At 42.4% G+C, this 16,987-nt stretch overlaps 3 protein-coding genes across 3 annotated transcripts in view; 2 read left to right on the top strand and 1 right to left on the bottom strand.

Annotated features, from left to right (window-relative positions):
- Positions 1–4,760, top strand: part of LOC128310513 (heparan-sulfate 6-O-sulfotransferase 3-B) — a 77,540-nt gene extending 72,780 nt beyond the window's left edge. Inside the window, exon 7 of the mRNA XM_053047168.1 lies at positions 1,518–4,760. The gene's annotated coding sequence lies outside the window, so the exon portion shown is untranslated. The remainder of the gene's footprint in view (positions 1–1,517) is intronic.
- A 5,845-nt stretch (positions 4,761–10,605) lies between these two features.
- LOC128298609 (uncharacterized) lies at positions 10,606–13,254 on the top strand. The gene is made up of 3 exons (XM_053034377.1): positions 10,606–10,828; positions 11,942–12,335; positions 12,544–13,254. Exons 1-3 carry the CDS (start codon positions 10,729–10,731, stop codon positions 12,797–12,799), a joined length of 750 nt encoding a protein of 249 aa, XP_052890337.1. The 5' UTR covers positions 10,606–10,728; the 3' UTR covers positions 12,800–13,254.
- Positions 13,255–14,582: 1,328 nt separating this feature from the next.
- LOC128298608 (uncharacterized) overlaps positions 14,583–16,987 on the bottom strand; it is a 47,097-nt gene continuing 44,692 nt past the window's right edge. Inside the window, exon 11 of the mRNA XM_053034375.1 lies at positions 14,583–16,962. Coding sequence (XP_052890335.1) covers positions 16,273–16,962 — 690 coding nt within the window. The 3' untranslated portion in view covers positions 14,583–16,272. The remainder of the gene's footprint in view (positions 16,963–16,987) is intronic.

Here is a 16,987-nt window from a genome sequence, read left to right as displayed (position 1 = left end):
TCTTGTCCGCCATCTTGTCCGCCATCTTGTCCACCATCTTGTCCGCCATCTTGTGTTCGCCATCTTGGCCGCCATCTTGTCCACCATCTTGTCCGCCATCTTGGCCGCCATCTTGGCCGCCATCTTGGCCGCCATCTTGTCCGCCATCTTGTGTCCGCCATCTTGTCCGCCATCTTGTCCACCATCTTGTCCGCCATTTTGTGTCCGCCATCTTGTCTACCATCTTGTCCGCCATCTTGTCCACCATCTTGGCCGCCATCTTGTGTCCACCATCTTGGCCGCCATCTTATGTCCGCCATCTTGTCCGCCATTTTTGAGGGGAAGGGGGGGAGGGGGATGGAAGATGGTACCTCTTGAACAACATGCTCTCCTGATATCGGAAATCTGAAAACAGCTGGTTTGTATGAAAAGTTAGTGTTTAAACATTGCATACCTTACGGCGTATTGCATTGCAAGCTGATTGCATACCTTACGGCGCAGTACCAGGAGCTACCTCTTCCGTGGATGCTCTCCTGGTATTATACATTCAAAAACTGGTAGTTTTCGATGAAATTTTTCTCGATTAACGGGAAAATTAGTGTTTAAACATTGCATACCTTTCGGCGGTTTTCGACCAAAATTGCAATCCCAAGTTGTTGCATGAAAGATGTTGCATGCCAGATGTTGCGCAACATATGTTGCGCGACATATGTTGCATGTCAGATGGTGTGCAACATATGTTGCGCAACATGTGTTGTGCAACATGTGTTATGCAACATCCTGGTACTCGGCTGGTACCAGGTGTTACCTCTTGAAAAACATGCTCCCCTAGTATCGGCAATCTGAAAACAGCTGATTTGTATGGAAAGTTAGTGTTTAAAAATTGCATACTTTTCGGCGGTTTTCGGCCAAAATTGCTGTACAAGGTGCTACCTCTTCCGTGGATGGTTTCCTGGTATCGGAAATCGGAAAACAGCTGGTTTTGTATGGAATTTCGTACCAGCCGACGGAAAGTTTGAGCGAGATGAAAGATGCTTTCCGTTTTATTGATATTACTTATTAGCGATCGCTCTCACGGATTTGATAGTATGAAATGCAATCGTGGTTTTCGCAGTTGACAAGCAAATTTTGTCACTTGTCCATCAGAGTTTTCTGCACGACTTGCCAATACGCCTTATTTTATACGTCTTATTATATAGATTGTTATTATTATTATTATTTATTCCATGATGACGGCTCTCGTCGTATTATCGACACCGTAGTGTCGAGTGGTATACAATTTTACAAGGCATTTCCTCCTTGCAGTTTGCCTTATCCCGGGCATACTCGGTTGTATTGGATGTTGGAGTATGTCTGTTCTATTGTTTTGTGTGTTGATTTTGGTCCGGTGCTATTGTTGTAGATGAAATTGTGGTTGTGATTATTATTATGTGGATTATGTGGATAAAGATTATTAGTATTACTATGGAGTTGAGAGTAAATTGCTTTGCTGCATTATTTTAACATACTTTTCTGTTTTTCTCTCTTTCTCATTGCAGAGCATCCTATTACTTCTCATACGACCACATAGTCCGTGCTAGTAAGGAATAAACTATTATGCGCTTCTGTAAGCGCACTACCGTTCTACAACACAGTCCTCCTGCTTAATGCTCCGATAAAGCTCTCTTCAGCAACAAACTCAGTCCAGACGAAAAAACACAACCGGAGAGAGAGAGAGCGATCGCCGCATAACACGCAACGCATGTTGTACAGTTTTAGTTGAAAAGCTTCTAGCGCGTTGCAGTACATAGACGCGCAACATTTAGGGCATGTGAATAGGGAAGGCAGCCTTATATGCAGGTTAGGGTTTCTTTCACAACACATCTTATCCCCTCACATCGATTTAAGTTTCTCAGATTTAAAGTTCAATTTTACAATTGTTTTGTATACACTATTATAATCCCAACCACGATGTCATTGTGGAAGAGGTCAATCGACTGTATCACAAAGAATGGTGCATTTTCGGAAAATTAGTGAAAAAGCGCAAAGCGAACAACGGCGAAGAAAGTGTCCCCAACGCAACGCAGCGGGCTGGAGGGAAGTAGCGTACCAAAGATTAAAGGTGTGAGCTTTTGCAGTTGTTTTTCGTACTTCCGTACAAGCAGTGTGTTTGTGTGTCATTGTTTATAAGCGAAGTTGCAAGGTGTGCCGGGGGCTGCCAGAAGAAAGTTGAACAGGAAAAACAAAACATTACTAAAGCGAGAACCCATACGAATGCGCACCACCATGTGTAGATGAGATCTCGATGCGCGTGCCTATGTATTTTTGTTTTTTGTTATAGCAAAGCTTGCAAAGCTGATAACGATTTAGAAGTGTTTAGTTTTAAACTTTGTTTATATATGTTTTTTTTTATTTGACTTTTGGATCCTCAAGCCTTCGGAGGGCCATCATGTTTTACACCACAAATGCACATCTTGTTGTGCTTCCGGGGAATAATATTCACTGGTAAGGGTAATAGCGGAGGCGTATGAGAGAGGGAAAGAGGAGGGTAAAAGCATTGAAGTAATGCAATATACAATTTCATAAAACCATAGTGCAATAGGGATGATAGCCATTGATAAAAAGCCAAGCCGAGCGCAGCAACACAAAAATGTGTGTGGCACCTCAAACAAATAATGGTAACACGCATTACTCGAAACCCCCCAAACATACACACACAACAATACAACAAAATCATATCAAAATGAAATAGAACGATAGGAGAGTGACAAGTAGAGAGCGCCAACGTTGAGGTAGAAAACGTACCAAACCGAAAGAGCAGCAAGTAAATATTCCCGAAACAGTTAACTACAAACCCTCAACATTAAACTTTAAAAGGGGAAAAGATGGACTTTTAAAATCTGGTATTTAGTGGTAATATGTTTCTCACTTATGAATTGCATTTTATCCACACCCTTCTTTTGTTTTAGTTTGAAGAAGAAATTTTTAACGAAAAATCACAATTTCACAATGGAAGCTTTCCGCTGAAAGTCCTGCGTGTGAAAGAAGGACTACATAAGAGGAAGCATACAAATTCCCACCGGTTCGAAATGGAACGAGGAATAGCAAAACTGTAAGCAATCGCCTGCAAAAAGGCATGGGTTGGTCATTATCAAGTCGTTTTTATATCACGGCGGTGTCCATCACACAATCCATCGAAAGCACTGAGAGAACCACGGTTAATCAACTTCGCCCGTTACAGTTACTTCCCATTTTACTTTCTTTTTCTATTTTGTCATTCATCCCTTTCACTATCACATTAAAAGTAACAGCAAAGAGAGAAAAGCTACAGCGACAGACACATACCACCAATAAACCCCATCCCGCCAGAAACACATCGAACTTTGTGAATGAGGTTAATTTAGTTATGCTTCGTGTGCGCCCGGGTAGTGGATATCCGGATCCCTTAACTCTAGAAGGGACCGTTTGTTCCGGTAACAGAGGCAGTGCAGGCATTAAAATAAATCCTCACAAGATCCTTAGATAGACAGAATGGGAAGAAAGATAGAGAGACAGAGAGATGGAGCGTTAGGGTCACCGCCACGGCTTTGTTTTGATGAACGGTGGATACGAGCAAAATTATAACAATTTATCGTTTGCGATACTTCGATAAAAACGGACTGACCAAGGGATAAAGCCATCGCATCCGGAAAGGAAAAGAACGGGCGAAAAGGGTGGTGAATGGAAGGATGCATTCATTTATTATTTGATTGCTTGTAGGAAGAAACGTTCGTGTGATTCGCTAATTTTCGCCATAAATTTCCCCCCAACGGCAAACCTAAGCAAGCCCCCGCAGAGTTTAGGCCGCGGTGAGAAATGTTAATCCCAGTCATGTAGCGCGGGCGGACCCTTTTTTGGTCCAGGTTGTGTGTGTGTGTGGGAAAAAGCAGTAAATTCAATATAGAGCAGGAGCTTTATGCGCGAAACGGGAAAAAAATCACCACACACAGCATGCGGTTGCTAAGGGTACAAAGGATATAACGCACCTGGGTTTTTAAAAACAATCGCAGTTGGCGAGCTTTTTTGGTTGTTTGGGTGAAGCTTTTCAAAAGGTTTTGTTTGCTCTTTCGATCGTTTTTTTGTTTGTTTAACCTTTTTTTAGGCTAAATCGTTTCAATTACACACAAAAACCTTATTATATCTATTACACCCCATACGCAATGCATTTGAGAACAGGAAACATACAATTCTTTGAAACAGACGGACTTTAAAAACACACATTAACCCATGTTTGTGTGCAGTTATGCTGTAAAAATAGATTAAAAGGGAAAAGTAACAACAAATGAATTATAATTATACCAAAAACAAAAAACAACAACCAAGCAGGTCAGGTGCGCGCCGCCCCCTCCTACATCTCGTTCATTTCCGCCTCTTACAAAACCCTCTCCATTTGTATGTAGCGTTACTTGTAATGGATAAGCGCAAAAAAGTGATTAAAAAGAAGTAATGCGTAGAAAAACCGCATTTTAGGTTGTAAGCGAAAGGATACTTTCAGGTTGAGTAATACAGGCCATTTGTACAGAACGCGGGGAGCATTTTGTTAGGCATTAGTAAAGTGCAGTTGGGAAAGTAAAGTGTGTGTGTGTGTGTGTGTGTAAAAGCGGTTGTCGAGTGAAGAGAGGGAACATTGTGAACGGAGCGAGGGGACAAAACGTAAATAACACGTAAAAAACCGCACACCATACTCACGCGCGTAACGCGGGTGCGCAAAAACAAAGATTATATTACGATACAAACAAAATAAAATCTTACCGAACGGAGTGAGGTGCATTTGAAAACAGAGTTGAAAAAGGAATTTTTTTGTTAAATTTAAAAAAAAGTTTTTTTGCTAAATATTAATTGAAAAATAAAAAATTTCATGATGACAAACCACCGTGCGAAGAAAATGGAAGCTTTTCACGTACGCAGCCAATTCAAATTTTGAGCTTTTATGGTATGGTGCGAGCTTTATGGGTTGGTTCGAGCTTTTTGACACGCTATGGCTGCGTTCGAGCTGTTAACGTACGCAGCCACTGGGGTGATACCAGTTACCTCTTCATTTGGATGCTCTCCTGTTACTTCAGATGGATTTGCCGGTTGAAAATTTTGTTTCGGATTCGGGGTTCGGGTTCAAGACAGGGTTTTCAACACAGAATTTGGTGGTTTTTTTCAGTAGCGATTTTTCAACAGTTTTTCAACGGATTTATTAACCTCAGGTTTCTGGTAACTTTTTACAGGGTTTTTATTACAGTTTTTCTACAGGGTTTTCAACACAGAATTTGGTGGTTTTTTTCAGTAACAATTTTTTAACAGTTTTTCAACAGATTTATTGACCTCAGGTTTCTGGTAACTTTTTACAGGGTTTTTAGTACAGTTTTTCTACAGGGTTTTCAACACAGAATTTGGTGGTTTTTTTCAGTAACAATTTTTTAACAGTTTTTCAACGGATTTATTCACCTCAGGTTTCAGGTAACTTTTTACAGGGTTTTCAGCACAGTTTTTCTACAGGGTTTTCAACACAGAATTTAGTGATTTCTTTCGGTAGCATATTTTCAACAGTTTTACAACGGATTTATCGACCTCAGGTTTCTGGTAACTTTTTACAGGGTTTTTAGTACAGTTTTTCTACAGGGTTTTCAACACAGAATTTGGTGGTTTTTTTCAGTAACAATTTTTTAACAGTTTTTCAACAGATTTATTGACCTCAGGTTTCTGGTAACTTTTTACAGGGTTTTTAGTACAGTTTTTCTACAGGGTTTTCAACACAGAATTTGGTGGTTTTTTTCAGTAACAATTTTTTAACAGTTTTTCAACGGATTTATTCACCTCAGGTTTCAGGTAACTTTTTACAGGGTTTTCAGCACAGTTTTTCTACAGGGTTTTCAACACAGAATTTAGTGATTTCTTTCGGTAGCATATTTTCAACAGTTTTACAACGGATTTATCGACCTCAGGTTTCTGGTAACTTTTTACAGGGTTTTTAGTACAGTTTTTTACAGGGTTTTCAACACAGAATTTGGTGGTTTTTTTCAGTAACAATTTTTTAACAGTTTTTCAACGGATTTATTCACCTCAGGTTTCAGGTAACTTTTTACAGGGTTTTCAGCACAGTTTTTCTACAGGGTTTTCAACACAGAATTTAGTGATTTCTTTCGGTAGCATATTTTCAACAGTTTTACAACGGATTTATCGACCTCAGGTTTCTGGTAACTTTTTACAGGGTTTTTAGTACAGTTTTTCTACAGGGTTTTCAACACAGAATTTGGTGGTTTTTTTCAGTAACAATTTTTTAACAGTTTTACAATGGATTTATCGACCTCAGGTTTCTGGTAACTTTTTACAGGGTTTTCAGCACAGTTTTTCTACAGGGTTTTCAACACAGAATTTAGTGATTTCTTTCGGTAGCATATTTTCAACAGTTTTACAACGGATTTATCGACCTCAGGTTTCTGGTAACTTTTTACAGGGTTTTTAGTACAGTTTTTCTACAGGGTTTTCAACACAGAATTTGGTGGTTTTTTCCAGTAACAATTTTTTAACAGTTTTAAAACGGATTTATCGACCTCAGGTTTCTGGTAACTTTTTACAGGGTTTTAGTACAGTTTTTTTACAGGGTTTTCAACACAGAATTTAGTGGTTTCTTTCAGTAGCAATTTTCCAACAGTTTTACAATGGATTTATCGACCTCAGGTTTCTGGTAACTTTTTACAGGGTTTTTAGTACAGTTTTTCTACAGGGTTTTCAACACAGAATTTGGTGGTTTTTTCCAGTAACAATTTTTTAACAGTTTTAAAACGGATTTATCGACCTCAGGTTTCTGGTAACTTTTTACAGGGTTTTTAGTATAGTTTTTTTACAGGGTTTTCAACACAGAATTCAGTGGTTTCTTTTCAGTAGCAATTTTCCAACAGTTTTACAATGGATTTATCGACCTCAGGTTTCTGGTAACTTTTTACAGGGTGTTTAGTACAGTTTTTCTACAGGGTTTTCAACACAGAATTGTTTTTCCAGTATTAATTTTTCAACAGTTTTTTAACGGATTCATTAACCTCAGGTTTCTGGTAATTTTTTACAGGGTTTTCAGCAGTTTTTTACAGGGTTTTCAACACAGAATTTGATTGTTTTTTTTCAGTAGCAATTTTTTAACGAAATTATTGATCTCAGGTTTCTGGTAACTTTTTACAGGGTTTTCAGCACAGAATTTTGTTGTTTTTTGCAGTAGCAATTTCTTTGCAACAGTTTTTCAACGGCTTTATGGACATGAGGGGCTCAGTCAAGCGGTTGTCTGTGAGTTTTTGAATAATCTTTCTCTGGTTTATCGGATCACATTTCTTTGGATATTCCGCAAAGGGTTGGTTTTGAGATTTTTTTTTCAAATTTTTGCATGGAACTACCAGTGTTTTTAGCAGTAATTTTACATATGATTTCTAGCAAATTGTGCTCTCCAAAAGGTTTTTTTATAGTTTTCCAGTAGATAAATAGAAAATTTCGAACAATTGAATCGTTTTAACAATCCTTTCATTTCATCAAAGCCATTTGTAATTTACGTAGCTACTTCAATTTTACATAATGCTAGGAAAAACATGTACACGCGTGTGCATGTACACTCCATCTGCCAATGGACAGAATAGCTACGGCAGTGCAACGAAACCAACTGACTGACTTACTGACTTACTTCATTTTCTCGGGACGGGAAAGTGAGTTTCCCGCCGTACACACGCGAACCAGTTTTCCCCTGACGTAACACATCATACCGACATCTTCCGGATTATGCGAACCGTGCGGGCGCGTGCCCCTACTACCGAGCCAACCACCACCACCACACAGCTTCCACCAGAGGTTACTTTCGCACTAGTAGCCCACATTTTGCGACCGACTGCAACTGGTTTCTTCACTCTCGATCGTGTCTGTGTTTGTGTGTGTGGGATACATGAGAGATGATCAGGCCCCATGTTACCGTCGATAAGGAAGTAACAGGAAGGCGCGCGTCCGGATGATAAATGAACCGGATTGATTGATTGGGGCAAATACAAAAAACGAAAACGGTGCGGAGATGGCAGGAAATTAGTGCTAAATAGGTGCAACAAAAAAAAACAGAGCCATTTACTGTCGATCGTACACGATCGCGTACTTATTATTGGTGCGTTCCGGTACAATGGCAAATAAGTAACACAGTGTGTGCAGTTTCATCCCCATTTTCCTGCAAGTGACATAACTGGCGCCACCGTGGGTTGCGCAATCCACGAGGAAGAGTGGCAATGAAACACCAATGTATGATATTCCATGTTAAACGCTTCAATTGTTCGATCAGCGCGTTTCAGTTAGGGAAATGAACCGATCGTCGTACTGATCGTCGGATTTGGGAATGGTTTTATTTCTACTTCGTTTGTTTCTGTGGTTGCCCTTTTCATTTTTTTCTTAATTCCCAAGTCCAAGTGCAAGTACGCTCGTGGTGGCGCTGAAGCGAAACATGATGGTGGGGTTTCGCTGTTTAAACCCTCCCCCTTCCTTTCACTTCCATCACCTGACCAATAACTGTTATTATCGAACGAGGTAATAAGATGGAAGACAGTTTTCATATTGATACGAGTGAGCGGTTGCTCTTATAGATACACATTATTCGGACTCGTAGAATTACAATGTTTGTTAGTCATTTGATTGTGTTTCCATCACATCTTGCCACATCCAATTAACAGGTAGATGGAACCACTTGTTCTGGATTCTTTTAAGCTTGAAGTGGAGTAGGTAGAGCAGGAGAGAGAAAGAGTCTTAAAGGAGATGATTTTTCAACTGTTATTAAGCATTAATGAAAGATGATATTTGAGTACGGAAGTCAGTTGTAGCGTTGTGGCTTAATGAAACTTTTACAAACAATCAACAGAAAACGGTGATTAGGTCCAATTTTGACAACTGATGCATGATGGTCATAGGCAGAGGCCATCTTAAAAGGTTGATGAATCATGGATTCAGATTCATTTAAATTCATGAATCTGGAAAGATTCTCTTGTCTACCTCGTTATCTTTCTTACTGGCACAACAACCTCAAGAGATGTAGATAGATCATTTCTGGCTTTCTTTAACTTAATTTGATCAAAGCTAGATAGTCAATCCAGTGTACGGGTCCTACACCTCGATATCATACACTTCAATTCCAACAGGAACCAACATCTGAATGATCATTCGAACACGACACCTCTGTACAGCAAGAGGACCATGTTACCACATCTTTAACTGAACAATTTCTTTTCCCTTGTTGGGGGTTGTCTTACAGTCTTGATATATGATAACAAATCTTTAAAATAATCCAAGAACTTGTAGTTTAAAATGGATCCAGCATAATGGTGAGATCAACACAGCGTTGTTTACCATGATTTGTCGAGCCTGATTAGAAACAGCATCAACACGGTACCAACGCAACCAACTCTAGCTTCTACCTTTACTAACCTAATTCACATACTTTTACTGTAAATAAAACCCTGTTAAACTCAACAGTTAACGTTTTTCTTCTCCATAAATTTTTACACACAGCACAATGATCACACTGCAACACTGCCGCCGCTCGCATGTCGCGTCATGTAGATATGTAAACGCGAAGCAAAACACGTGCAATATCACGTGCCATGATGTACAACAACCGCGACCACCGCACGCCCAGCAATACGAAGGCAGGAACCGCCTCGCTCAACAGGAGGGACACACGGGCGAGAAAGGAAGGTTAATTGTAAATAGCAAATTATGCATCCGAATGAGCAGTGTAGCGCGGCAAGCGAAGGAACACAGAGGTGGCGTTTACCACTGTTTACCATTAGGAAATCCTAATTACCACCACCCTCCCTCTACGCAGCTTTGCTCGTGGTTGTAAACGGGAAATGGTTTTGGCATGGTTCGCGGAAATCGGAAAAACCAACCACCCCGTTGCATGATCGTAGGCCCGATAAGATCGGTCGGTTTGTAATCGGTTTGGGGAAGTGTGGTTCGGCTTGTTTTTCTATTAAAAAAGGCCCCCTGCTCTACTACTCCCTACCGATCAGCCCAGCCCTTTTACCATTTCTTCGTTCAAAAGCCCCGCATATCAAATGGAACCTGCGGTGGCATTCCATAAATGAGTGCCATTCTTTCCATTCATCGACACACGGTTTCTTTCTACCTAAATCGACCGACCACAACTGGCACCCTCGCATGTGGTGTGGTGGAGTGTGAAAGGAAGCGCTCAGCGCATTGCAGGCAGGTGGCAGTTAGTTTTCCCCGTGGTGGAAATTCTTCCGTGCCCTATCCGAGCGCGCAGCATTACGTAAGGTAAGTCACGGATTGCGCTATCGAGCTTCCCTTTTGAGCGCGTGCACGCAATGTACACACGCAGGAAGTGTCGTCTCGTCCTATTCTGCTGGCCACCGTCTGTGGTCGAATCGCGGTCTACGCACGAAACACCACACGCTCCGCGAGCCGAACTTCCACGTGTTCTCCAGCGCCCGAATGGCGCATCGGGAGTGGAAACGATCGGTCGTGTCGATCTCTCCACACTTTGGGAGGGGATGCGAGTGGGCAAACTAATGCTCACACCACTACACGCACTTATATATAGCGTCCGGTGCTGGACGGTTAAGATCGTACTCAGTCAGCGACCGTCGATCAGCTAGCAGGCGTTCGTAGCAAACGTTGCAAGATTCCTACAGCGAAAAGAAGGTTGTGGTGCGGCTTTAGTGGATAGTGATAAAAGTAGATTGATCGCGCACAGTTTACCTGCATTCAAATATGGCCAAGTGTACGACCATCTTGCTCCAGTGTTGTCTGGTGCTGCTGCTACCATCCGATTACAGTGTGTTTGCCAAAAAGGATGATAACAAACCCGAAGGTCAGTGCCGCCCGGTGTGTGTTGATGTGTTGTGTACAAACTGCAACAAAATGTAAAAAAGAAATGTTTGCGTTATTGCACTGCCGCTTTTAAGAGTAGAAGATCGTCTATCGTTTTTTAAGTTCCCTGCTCCCGGCGGATGACTCACAGACGGTTGAACCACACGCAACGTCAGCGCGTAACGGGTTCGCGCTTTGGGTCATCAGTGTGGTGGAACGTACCCAGCTTTGTGTAACCCACAGCACTGCTGCTTTGGGGCCCGTGTCAGGTGGTGGTTGGTTCACCCGTGTGAAAGATGATCAAAAAGCGAATCATCCACCTGGAACCGGTTATACACGGTTCCCATTCTCGCATGTGTTGGTGTTTTCTGTGTGCTTTGCGATCTGTGCCGTGGCTGTGCATACGGTGGTGCTGTCAAGTCGCTAGCCTGGGCGGTTTATGAAGATCAAGAAAGTAGAATGTTGATCTTTTTTTAAGTTCAAACATGAAAAGAACATGATCTTTCTTAATTGTTCAGTTCCCCTGGGATCTTTTTGCTTAATTACGAAAAGAATGAATTTGTGATGGAACTTTCGTGTCGCTTCAAAACTTTTAACCTGTTTTATCAAAACATCCTAAACTAAAGGAAAGGAAACTAAAGATGCAAGGTTTACAATCACTTTTGCTTTCCATGCTGAGAGAGTCTGAGTGTGATAACCCATACAATCTCATATAAACGAACACTAAAGATGATTGTCGAAGAACTTCTAGCAGTACACGATTTGTAGTAAAAGATCTTCCCAATGTCAATTGCGCTTTTTTAAGACATTTCTCTTCAGTGTTTTAAATGCTGACAAGCGAATGTGTGTCTTCGGTAGCTAAATGGATCACGGTGGGACAATTCTTCAGATGTGTAACTTTCTCAGCGTCTCTAAAGTGTATTTTGATTGTTCTTTTTAATCTGATCGAACCTTCAGGCACACAGCTATTATTCCCGAGTCTAACGCGATCTCTACAACGATCTACTTTCTGTAATCCAATCCACCAAAAGCTCTACGATCATTCTTAACTTCAAGAGCTTCTTCGGTTCTATTCTGTTCTGTTTCTAACAAACAATCTTTTTCCTTCTTGCAGAGAGTCTTTTCGAGCAGGATTTGGGTGATCAGTTCAAAATAGACGCCTCCACGCAGGGCCTGCAGAAGGTAAACTTACGGTGCGGTGCCGACTCGATGCGCATCGAGCTGAAGACGGAGGAAGACTTCCAGGGTGTGATGTACACGCGGGGCAGCTACTACAAGCAGACGAAACCCTGCTTCGTGAAGCCGGAACGGGCGGGCCGCACGCTGGAGATGAAGTTCAATCTGGACCAATGCCAAACGGTCAACAACGGTGAGGTGTACTCGAACATCGTCGTCGTCCAGCACGATCCGGACATTGTTACGCCCGGTGATGCCGCGTTCGCGGTGGAATGCGACTTCCGCAAGCCGCGCGGTGTGACTGTCAGCTCGGAGATCCAGGCACGGGATAGGTAATTATCAAGGGGCCACTTGGACGGGAGTCTGCAACGGGAGAGAAGTGAAGGAGTGTGGTAAACTTGTGAGGGTTTAGAAGCGAGACACACGTTAGAATTTAAGCTGCAACGTTACATACGGCCTATTCGTTACATACGCATTACCCATTTTGTTTTCTGTTCCATTTTCCAACACATGAACACCACACACTATTACACAACGAAGCGAGGATGCGACATCGACACCATCGTCACGCATTACACTCACCAGTCCGGATCCGTCGGCAAACACGCAAACACCGAACGCACACAACTCGGTGCATAGTGCATCCGGCACGGTCACGTTCGTGCCGGCCCGTTTCCGCAATGGGTCCCAGCTACCGGAACAACGGGTCCGTGGGACGGTTGAAACGGTCGAAATGCCACTGCACACAACACAACAACAACACCACCAAGAGGACAATAATCACGATGAGTTGTGATGTGGACGGGGGAGAGCATTGGCGGAGAGCTTATTTATTACATTTAATTTCATCTTTCATTCCAACGCGGCTAACCGAACATACGAGCAAGAGGGGATCGATGCATACTAACCTGTACTTACTCTATCCATTCCTTGTTTATTCTCGCAGCCTTGAAACCGCGAAAGCTAACGCAACCGCATCCTATCCACCCACCGATTGAAGACCCTCCCTACTACTAACAACGGTTAAATAAGCTTCCTGTACTACCGTAATAAGTTCCTTCTTCGTTCCACGGATCCTAAGCATCCATCTTTACCCGTAAAAGGGATACTTCCTACCAAATCACACGCAGGTGATTGAGAGAAGACGATTGTTTACACTGACCGCTACCACTTCCAAGCGTCACTGTTCTAAGTGATCGATAGGTATTGGAAGGTGTTTTCAATGGAAGAGAAATAAAATGTTATTGAAGAATCGTTACACTAGAAATGTTTTGTATTAATCAATGAAAGAAAGAAGATTATTCAGATGGGATATTTGGAACTGATTGAATTGTTAATCTCATGTCTGAAGATTCCCTAATCCTTTAGCATTGAAGAGAGCCCTAAAAGATTCGTCGAGACCATAAAAGCTTTATGACCTTGCGAATTTGTCTTATGTATATTACTTTACTGGTCAGCATTCGAAAGCGAAATTCTGAAGATGAAGCTTCGAGAATTTCACGTTTGGCATGAATCCTCACTGATGCTTCACTGGAAAAGAAACAAGCTTGTCATAAAATTCATTAAGAACAACACGAACAAAAACCCTGCGCACCACCCCCACCAGAAAACGGCACAACAAGTATTAAATAAAGATCGTTTAGCTTACCGCGCGCCATCGCATCGTCCTGCATTGATGTTTGATCATCCTTCATGGTCGATATCCGGGGAGGTTTTATCATCATGTTCAAATTCGATACCGATACGCAATACGTATTTACATGAGCTATCGTTCTTTTTAATGGTTTACCGCGATTTAACGTTCCGATTAGGTTTTAGTTATCTTAGCGAAACAACGTAACTTTCTGTTCTGTTTGTGTGTGTGTGTGTTTTGTTTTTAGTTTTCTGTATGCACTATACACTCCGTTTCCGTTTTCACTTCAAACGTTCTCTCTCTGTCCCGTCGTCTTTTGCGGGGAGTTTTCTTCATTTTCACAGGCATGTCTACTTCGATCCGAGTTCATCAAGCGTTCCCCCACCACCCTTTTACCTCTTTCCAATCACTGTTTTTTAATATGGAAGAGGAAGGGGGGGCAGGGAAAAAAGGTTTCCCCCTTACGCACACACTGGACAACAAGCGCTTAAAGGTACACGAGCAGAGCGGATTTGTTTCTTATCCTTATCGGTTCTCGATGAGAGTGCAGAAGCATCAATGAAGAAACAATGGGAACGTTTTCTTTGCTACATCTTCATATCACTCAAATGTTGCCAATTAATGTTTTGCTCTTCTCAATTCGTTTCGCACGAATGTACCAGATCATTTGATCGTCAAACACGATCACGAGTGTGTGTGTGTGTGTGTATGTAGTTTTTTTTTTGCTTCGTCTCTGTAAATAGAGCCGAAATAAGATCGGTAGAGTAAAAAACAAAACGAAAAGAACAACGAAACAAAACTCTAAATATTCGAAAACGCATGCGCTTCTACAATTAATTGCATGCTGTTTTCCGTTTTCGCCGTATGCTTTCGAAAGCTCACATTACCCTCAAACGGCTCCAACCGATCATTTTTTGCCTGTGTATTGCATCAGTTCCATCATTCCATCTCATTGCTGTGTAGTGCGCGCGTTATGTATGAACTAATCTTGTATATATATAAGCTAGCTTCTCTATAGTTTTTTTTCTCACCTTCATTACTCTCTTCTCTTCTCTCCTAGGTAAACCTATCTATTCACAATTTTTGTGGTTGTAGTTTTTGTTTTTCTTATCTCTTTTCCATTCATACTTTCATCCATCTCTCTTATCCTTTTTTTCAACTCTGTTTGTTGCAATCCGTTCCCTTAATCAGCATAGTTTACTTGCTCTATACACTACAATTTTTTAAATTATTATCAAATAAGTTTGGTTATCGCATTCCATAACGTTTCGCTGGTGCGTTCTTTTGCGTTTTTAACATTCGCGCTCTCGCTCGAATGTGAACGCAACGAGCCAATCGACTGTTACCACACTACACTCCAGAGTACATTAAGTCACGCATAGTGTTTGAAGCCAAGTCAAGTTGCCCTTCCATTACATTACGAAGGGAGGTGAGTGTTTACGGGTCGGTAATAAATGTCAACATAGCCTGTCAACTCCCTTACAATCGGAACATTCTCCAAACCTGTGGGAATAGAACGCGATCAGCGATGGTTACAGAAATGAAATGTTAACTTCTAATAGCGACTCCAACAACTCACTGCACACGATCATGATTCATTCTGAATTTGGTTCTAATTTTGTAACACACACACATTTCCATTGCACTAATAATCTTTCCTCTCAATCGTTGAATGAGTAAAATTCATAAAACTATTCCCTTTTCAATAATGCCAAAAACATTTAAACAAAAACACATCCCAACCCTAAGGAAGGATGACTAATTTTTTTATGTGTGAGGTTGTGTAAAATGAACAATTGTTTAAGAACTGTAATGAGATAAGCGGTAGTTGATGCGGCGTGTGTTTTCTACTTACACCGCCGGTACGTATCTCGCACGATTAGTTATTATACTATGCTTCAATCGTGTGCCGTTTCTCTCCGTCTCTCTTCTACTGGATAGGAGAATATTGGTAAGGAAAAAAGTACTACAGCACATGATACTATCCCTCACTCTCTACTACAGCAGCCGAAGCGAATGTTTGGTTGTTTTTTTGTTTGTTTGTTGCGGCTGGCGTTGCAAAAATGTCAATAGTTGAATAAACGTTGCAGATTCGTATGGTTTTAAGTTCTGCAAAAACGTATTTCTACGCCTGTGTTCTAATGCTTTTTTGCGCTCACTCTCTCTCTACCGCACACAGCTGAAGCTTTTTTGATTGGGATTTGTTTGCTATTTGTTTGTACTTACTGCCTACATCCTTTACAACGATTTATCGTACCATCGACAGTCTCTGCCGTCCTAACTAATCGCCGACGACCAGCTTCTCACTAGTGTATCCGACCATATTTTTTTGTTTCAACCTATCCTTCGCCGCCATTTCTTACGTCGGTGTCGCGCACCGGGTTTCCACTATAATTGGAAACACGCGGAGCGACCCGATATCACACACATGCAGGAAAAAAGAAGAAGATATAGGTAGCAAAACAAGCACGCAACTCCCCCCATTTTCCGTAAAAAGGAAAGCGCGAGAAGGGAATCCGTTCGATCCACTTCCGCTTTTCCCGTGTCTCAAAATGTAAAACACACTCTCAATGGAACGTCTTCGAACGCGCGTGTGGTTGTGGTTGCACCGCACCCCCGTGGTGTGTTTGCCCTGCTTACTCACTAACTAATCCCACCTCCCGCTGGACGGACTGCAGCGGGACGTCGGTGGCGAGCATTTCCTGCGCAACGGGCGAATCATTGGCACTGCTGCGATCGACCGGCGTCGATGCCGTATCGTCTTCCTTCGCCTCCTCCGCCAACTCTTCTGCCGCCAGCTCCGGGACGGAATCGTCACGCCGTTCCAAAGCTGCCGCCTGCCGTTCCACTGCTTCGTCGTCCTTTTCCGCGCTCTCGTCCGGTGGCGTCGTGACGGTTTCAGTCTTGTGGGCAGCGTCCTCCGCTACGGCCGCATCCTCCTCGGTGGTTTCTTTCTCCTCCTCGATGCTTTCGTTGCTGCTGTCGCGTTTCGTCGCGTGCAGTTTGCCGCTGCTGCCCGGTGAGGCCGGTTTCATCAGCTTCGGATCGGTCGCACGGAGCGACTCCGAGTCGCCAATACCGTCACCGCTCGGGCGCAGCACCAGGTAGAGCAGAATGTCGGACAGCGAGATGATACCGATCACCTTCTTCAGCTCGTCCACCACCACCAACCGATGCACCTCGACGCGCACGATACGCTCCATAATGGTGTAGAGCGTTTCGTCCAACGAGCAGTGATGCACACCCTCGAACCACGCGTTTCGATGTTCGTTTGCCTTCTTGAGGGACACATCTAGATCGTTGTACGTTTTTTCCGCAGCCAAGTTCTGAAAACGAAGCGATCATTAAGAA

The sequence above is a fragment of the Anopheles moucheti genome, chromosome 2 (assembly GCF_943734755.1).
Source record: "Anopheles moucheti chromosome 2, idAnoMoucSN_F20_07, whole genome shotgun sequence".
Taxonomy (NCBI): domain Eukaryota; kingdom Metazoa; phylum Arthropoda; class Insecta; order Diptera; family Culicidae; genus Anopheles; species Anopheles moucheti.
Note: the sequence above shows the minus strand (reverse complement) of the source record. Positions and strands in the feature narration are given on the sequence as shown.

What these genes read in the sequence shown, in the direction of transcription:
- LOC128298609 (XM_053034377.1), top strand. Translation starts at nt 10,729, where the DNA reads ATGGCCAAGTGTACGACCATCTTGCTCCAGTGTTGTCTGGTGCTGCTG. An exon ending in GGATGATAACAAACCCGAAG is followed by an intron (nt 10,829 to 11,941) that starts GTCAGTGCCGCC and finishes TCCTTCTTGCAG; the next exon opens with AGAGTCTTTTCGAGCAGGAT. An exon ending in GAGATCCAGGCACGGGATAG is followed by an intron (nt 12,336 to 12,543) that starts GTAATTATCAAG and finishes TACACAACGAAG; the next exon opens with CGAGGATGCGACATCGACAC.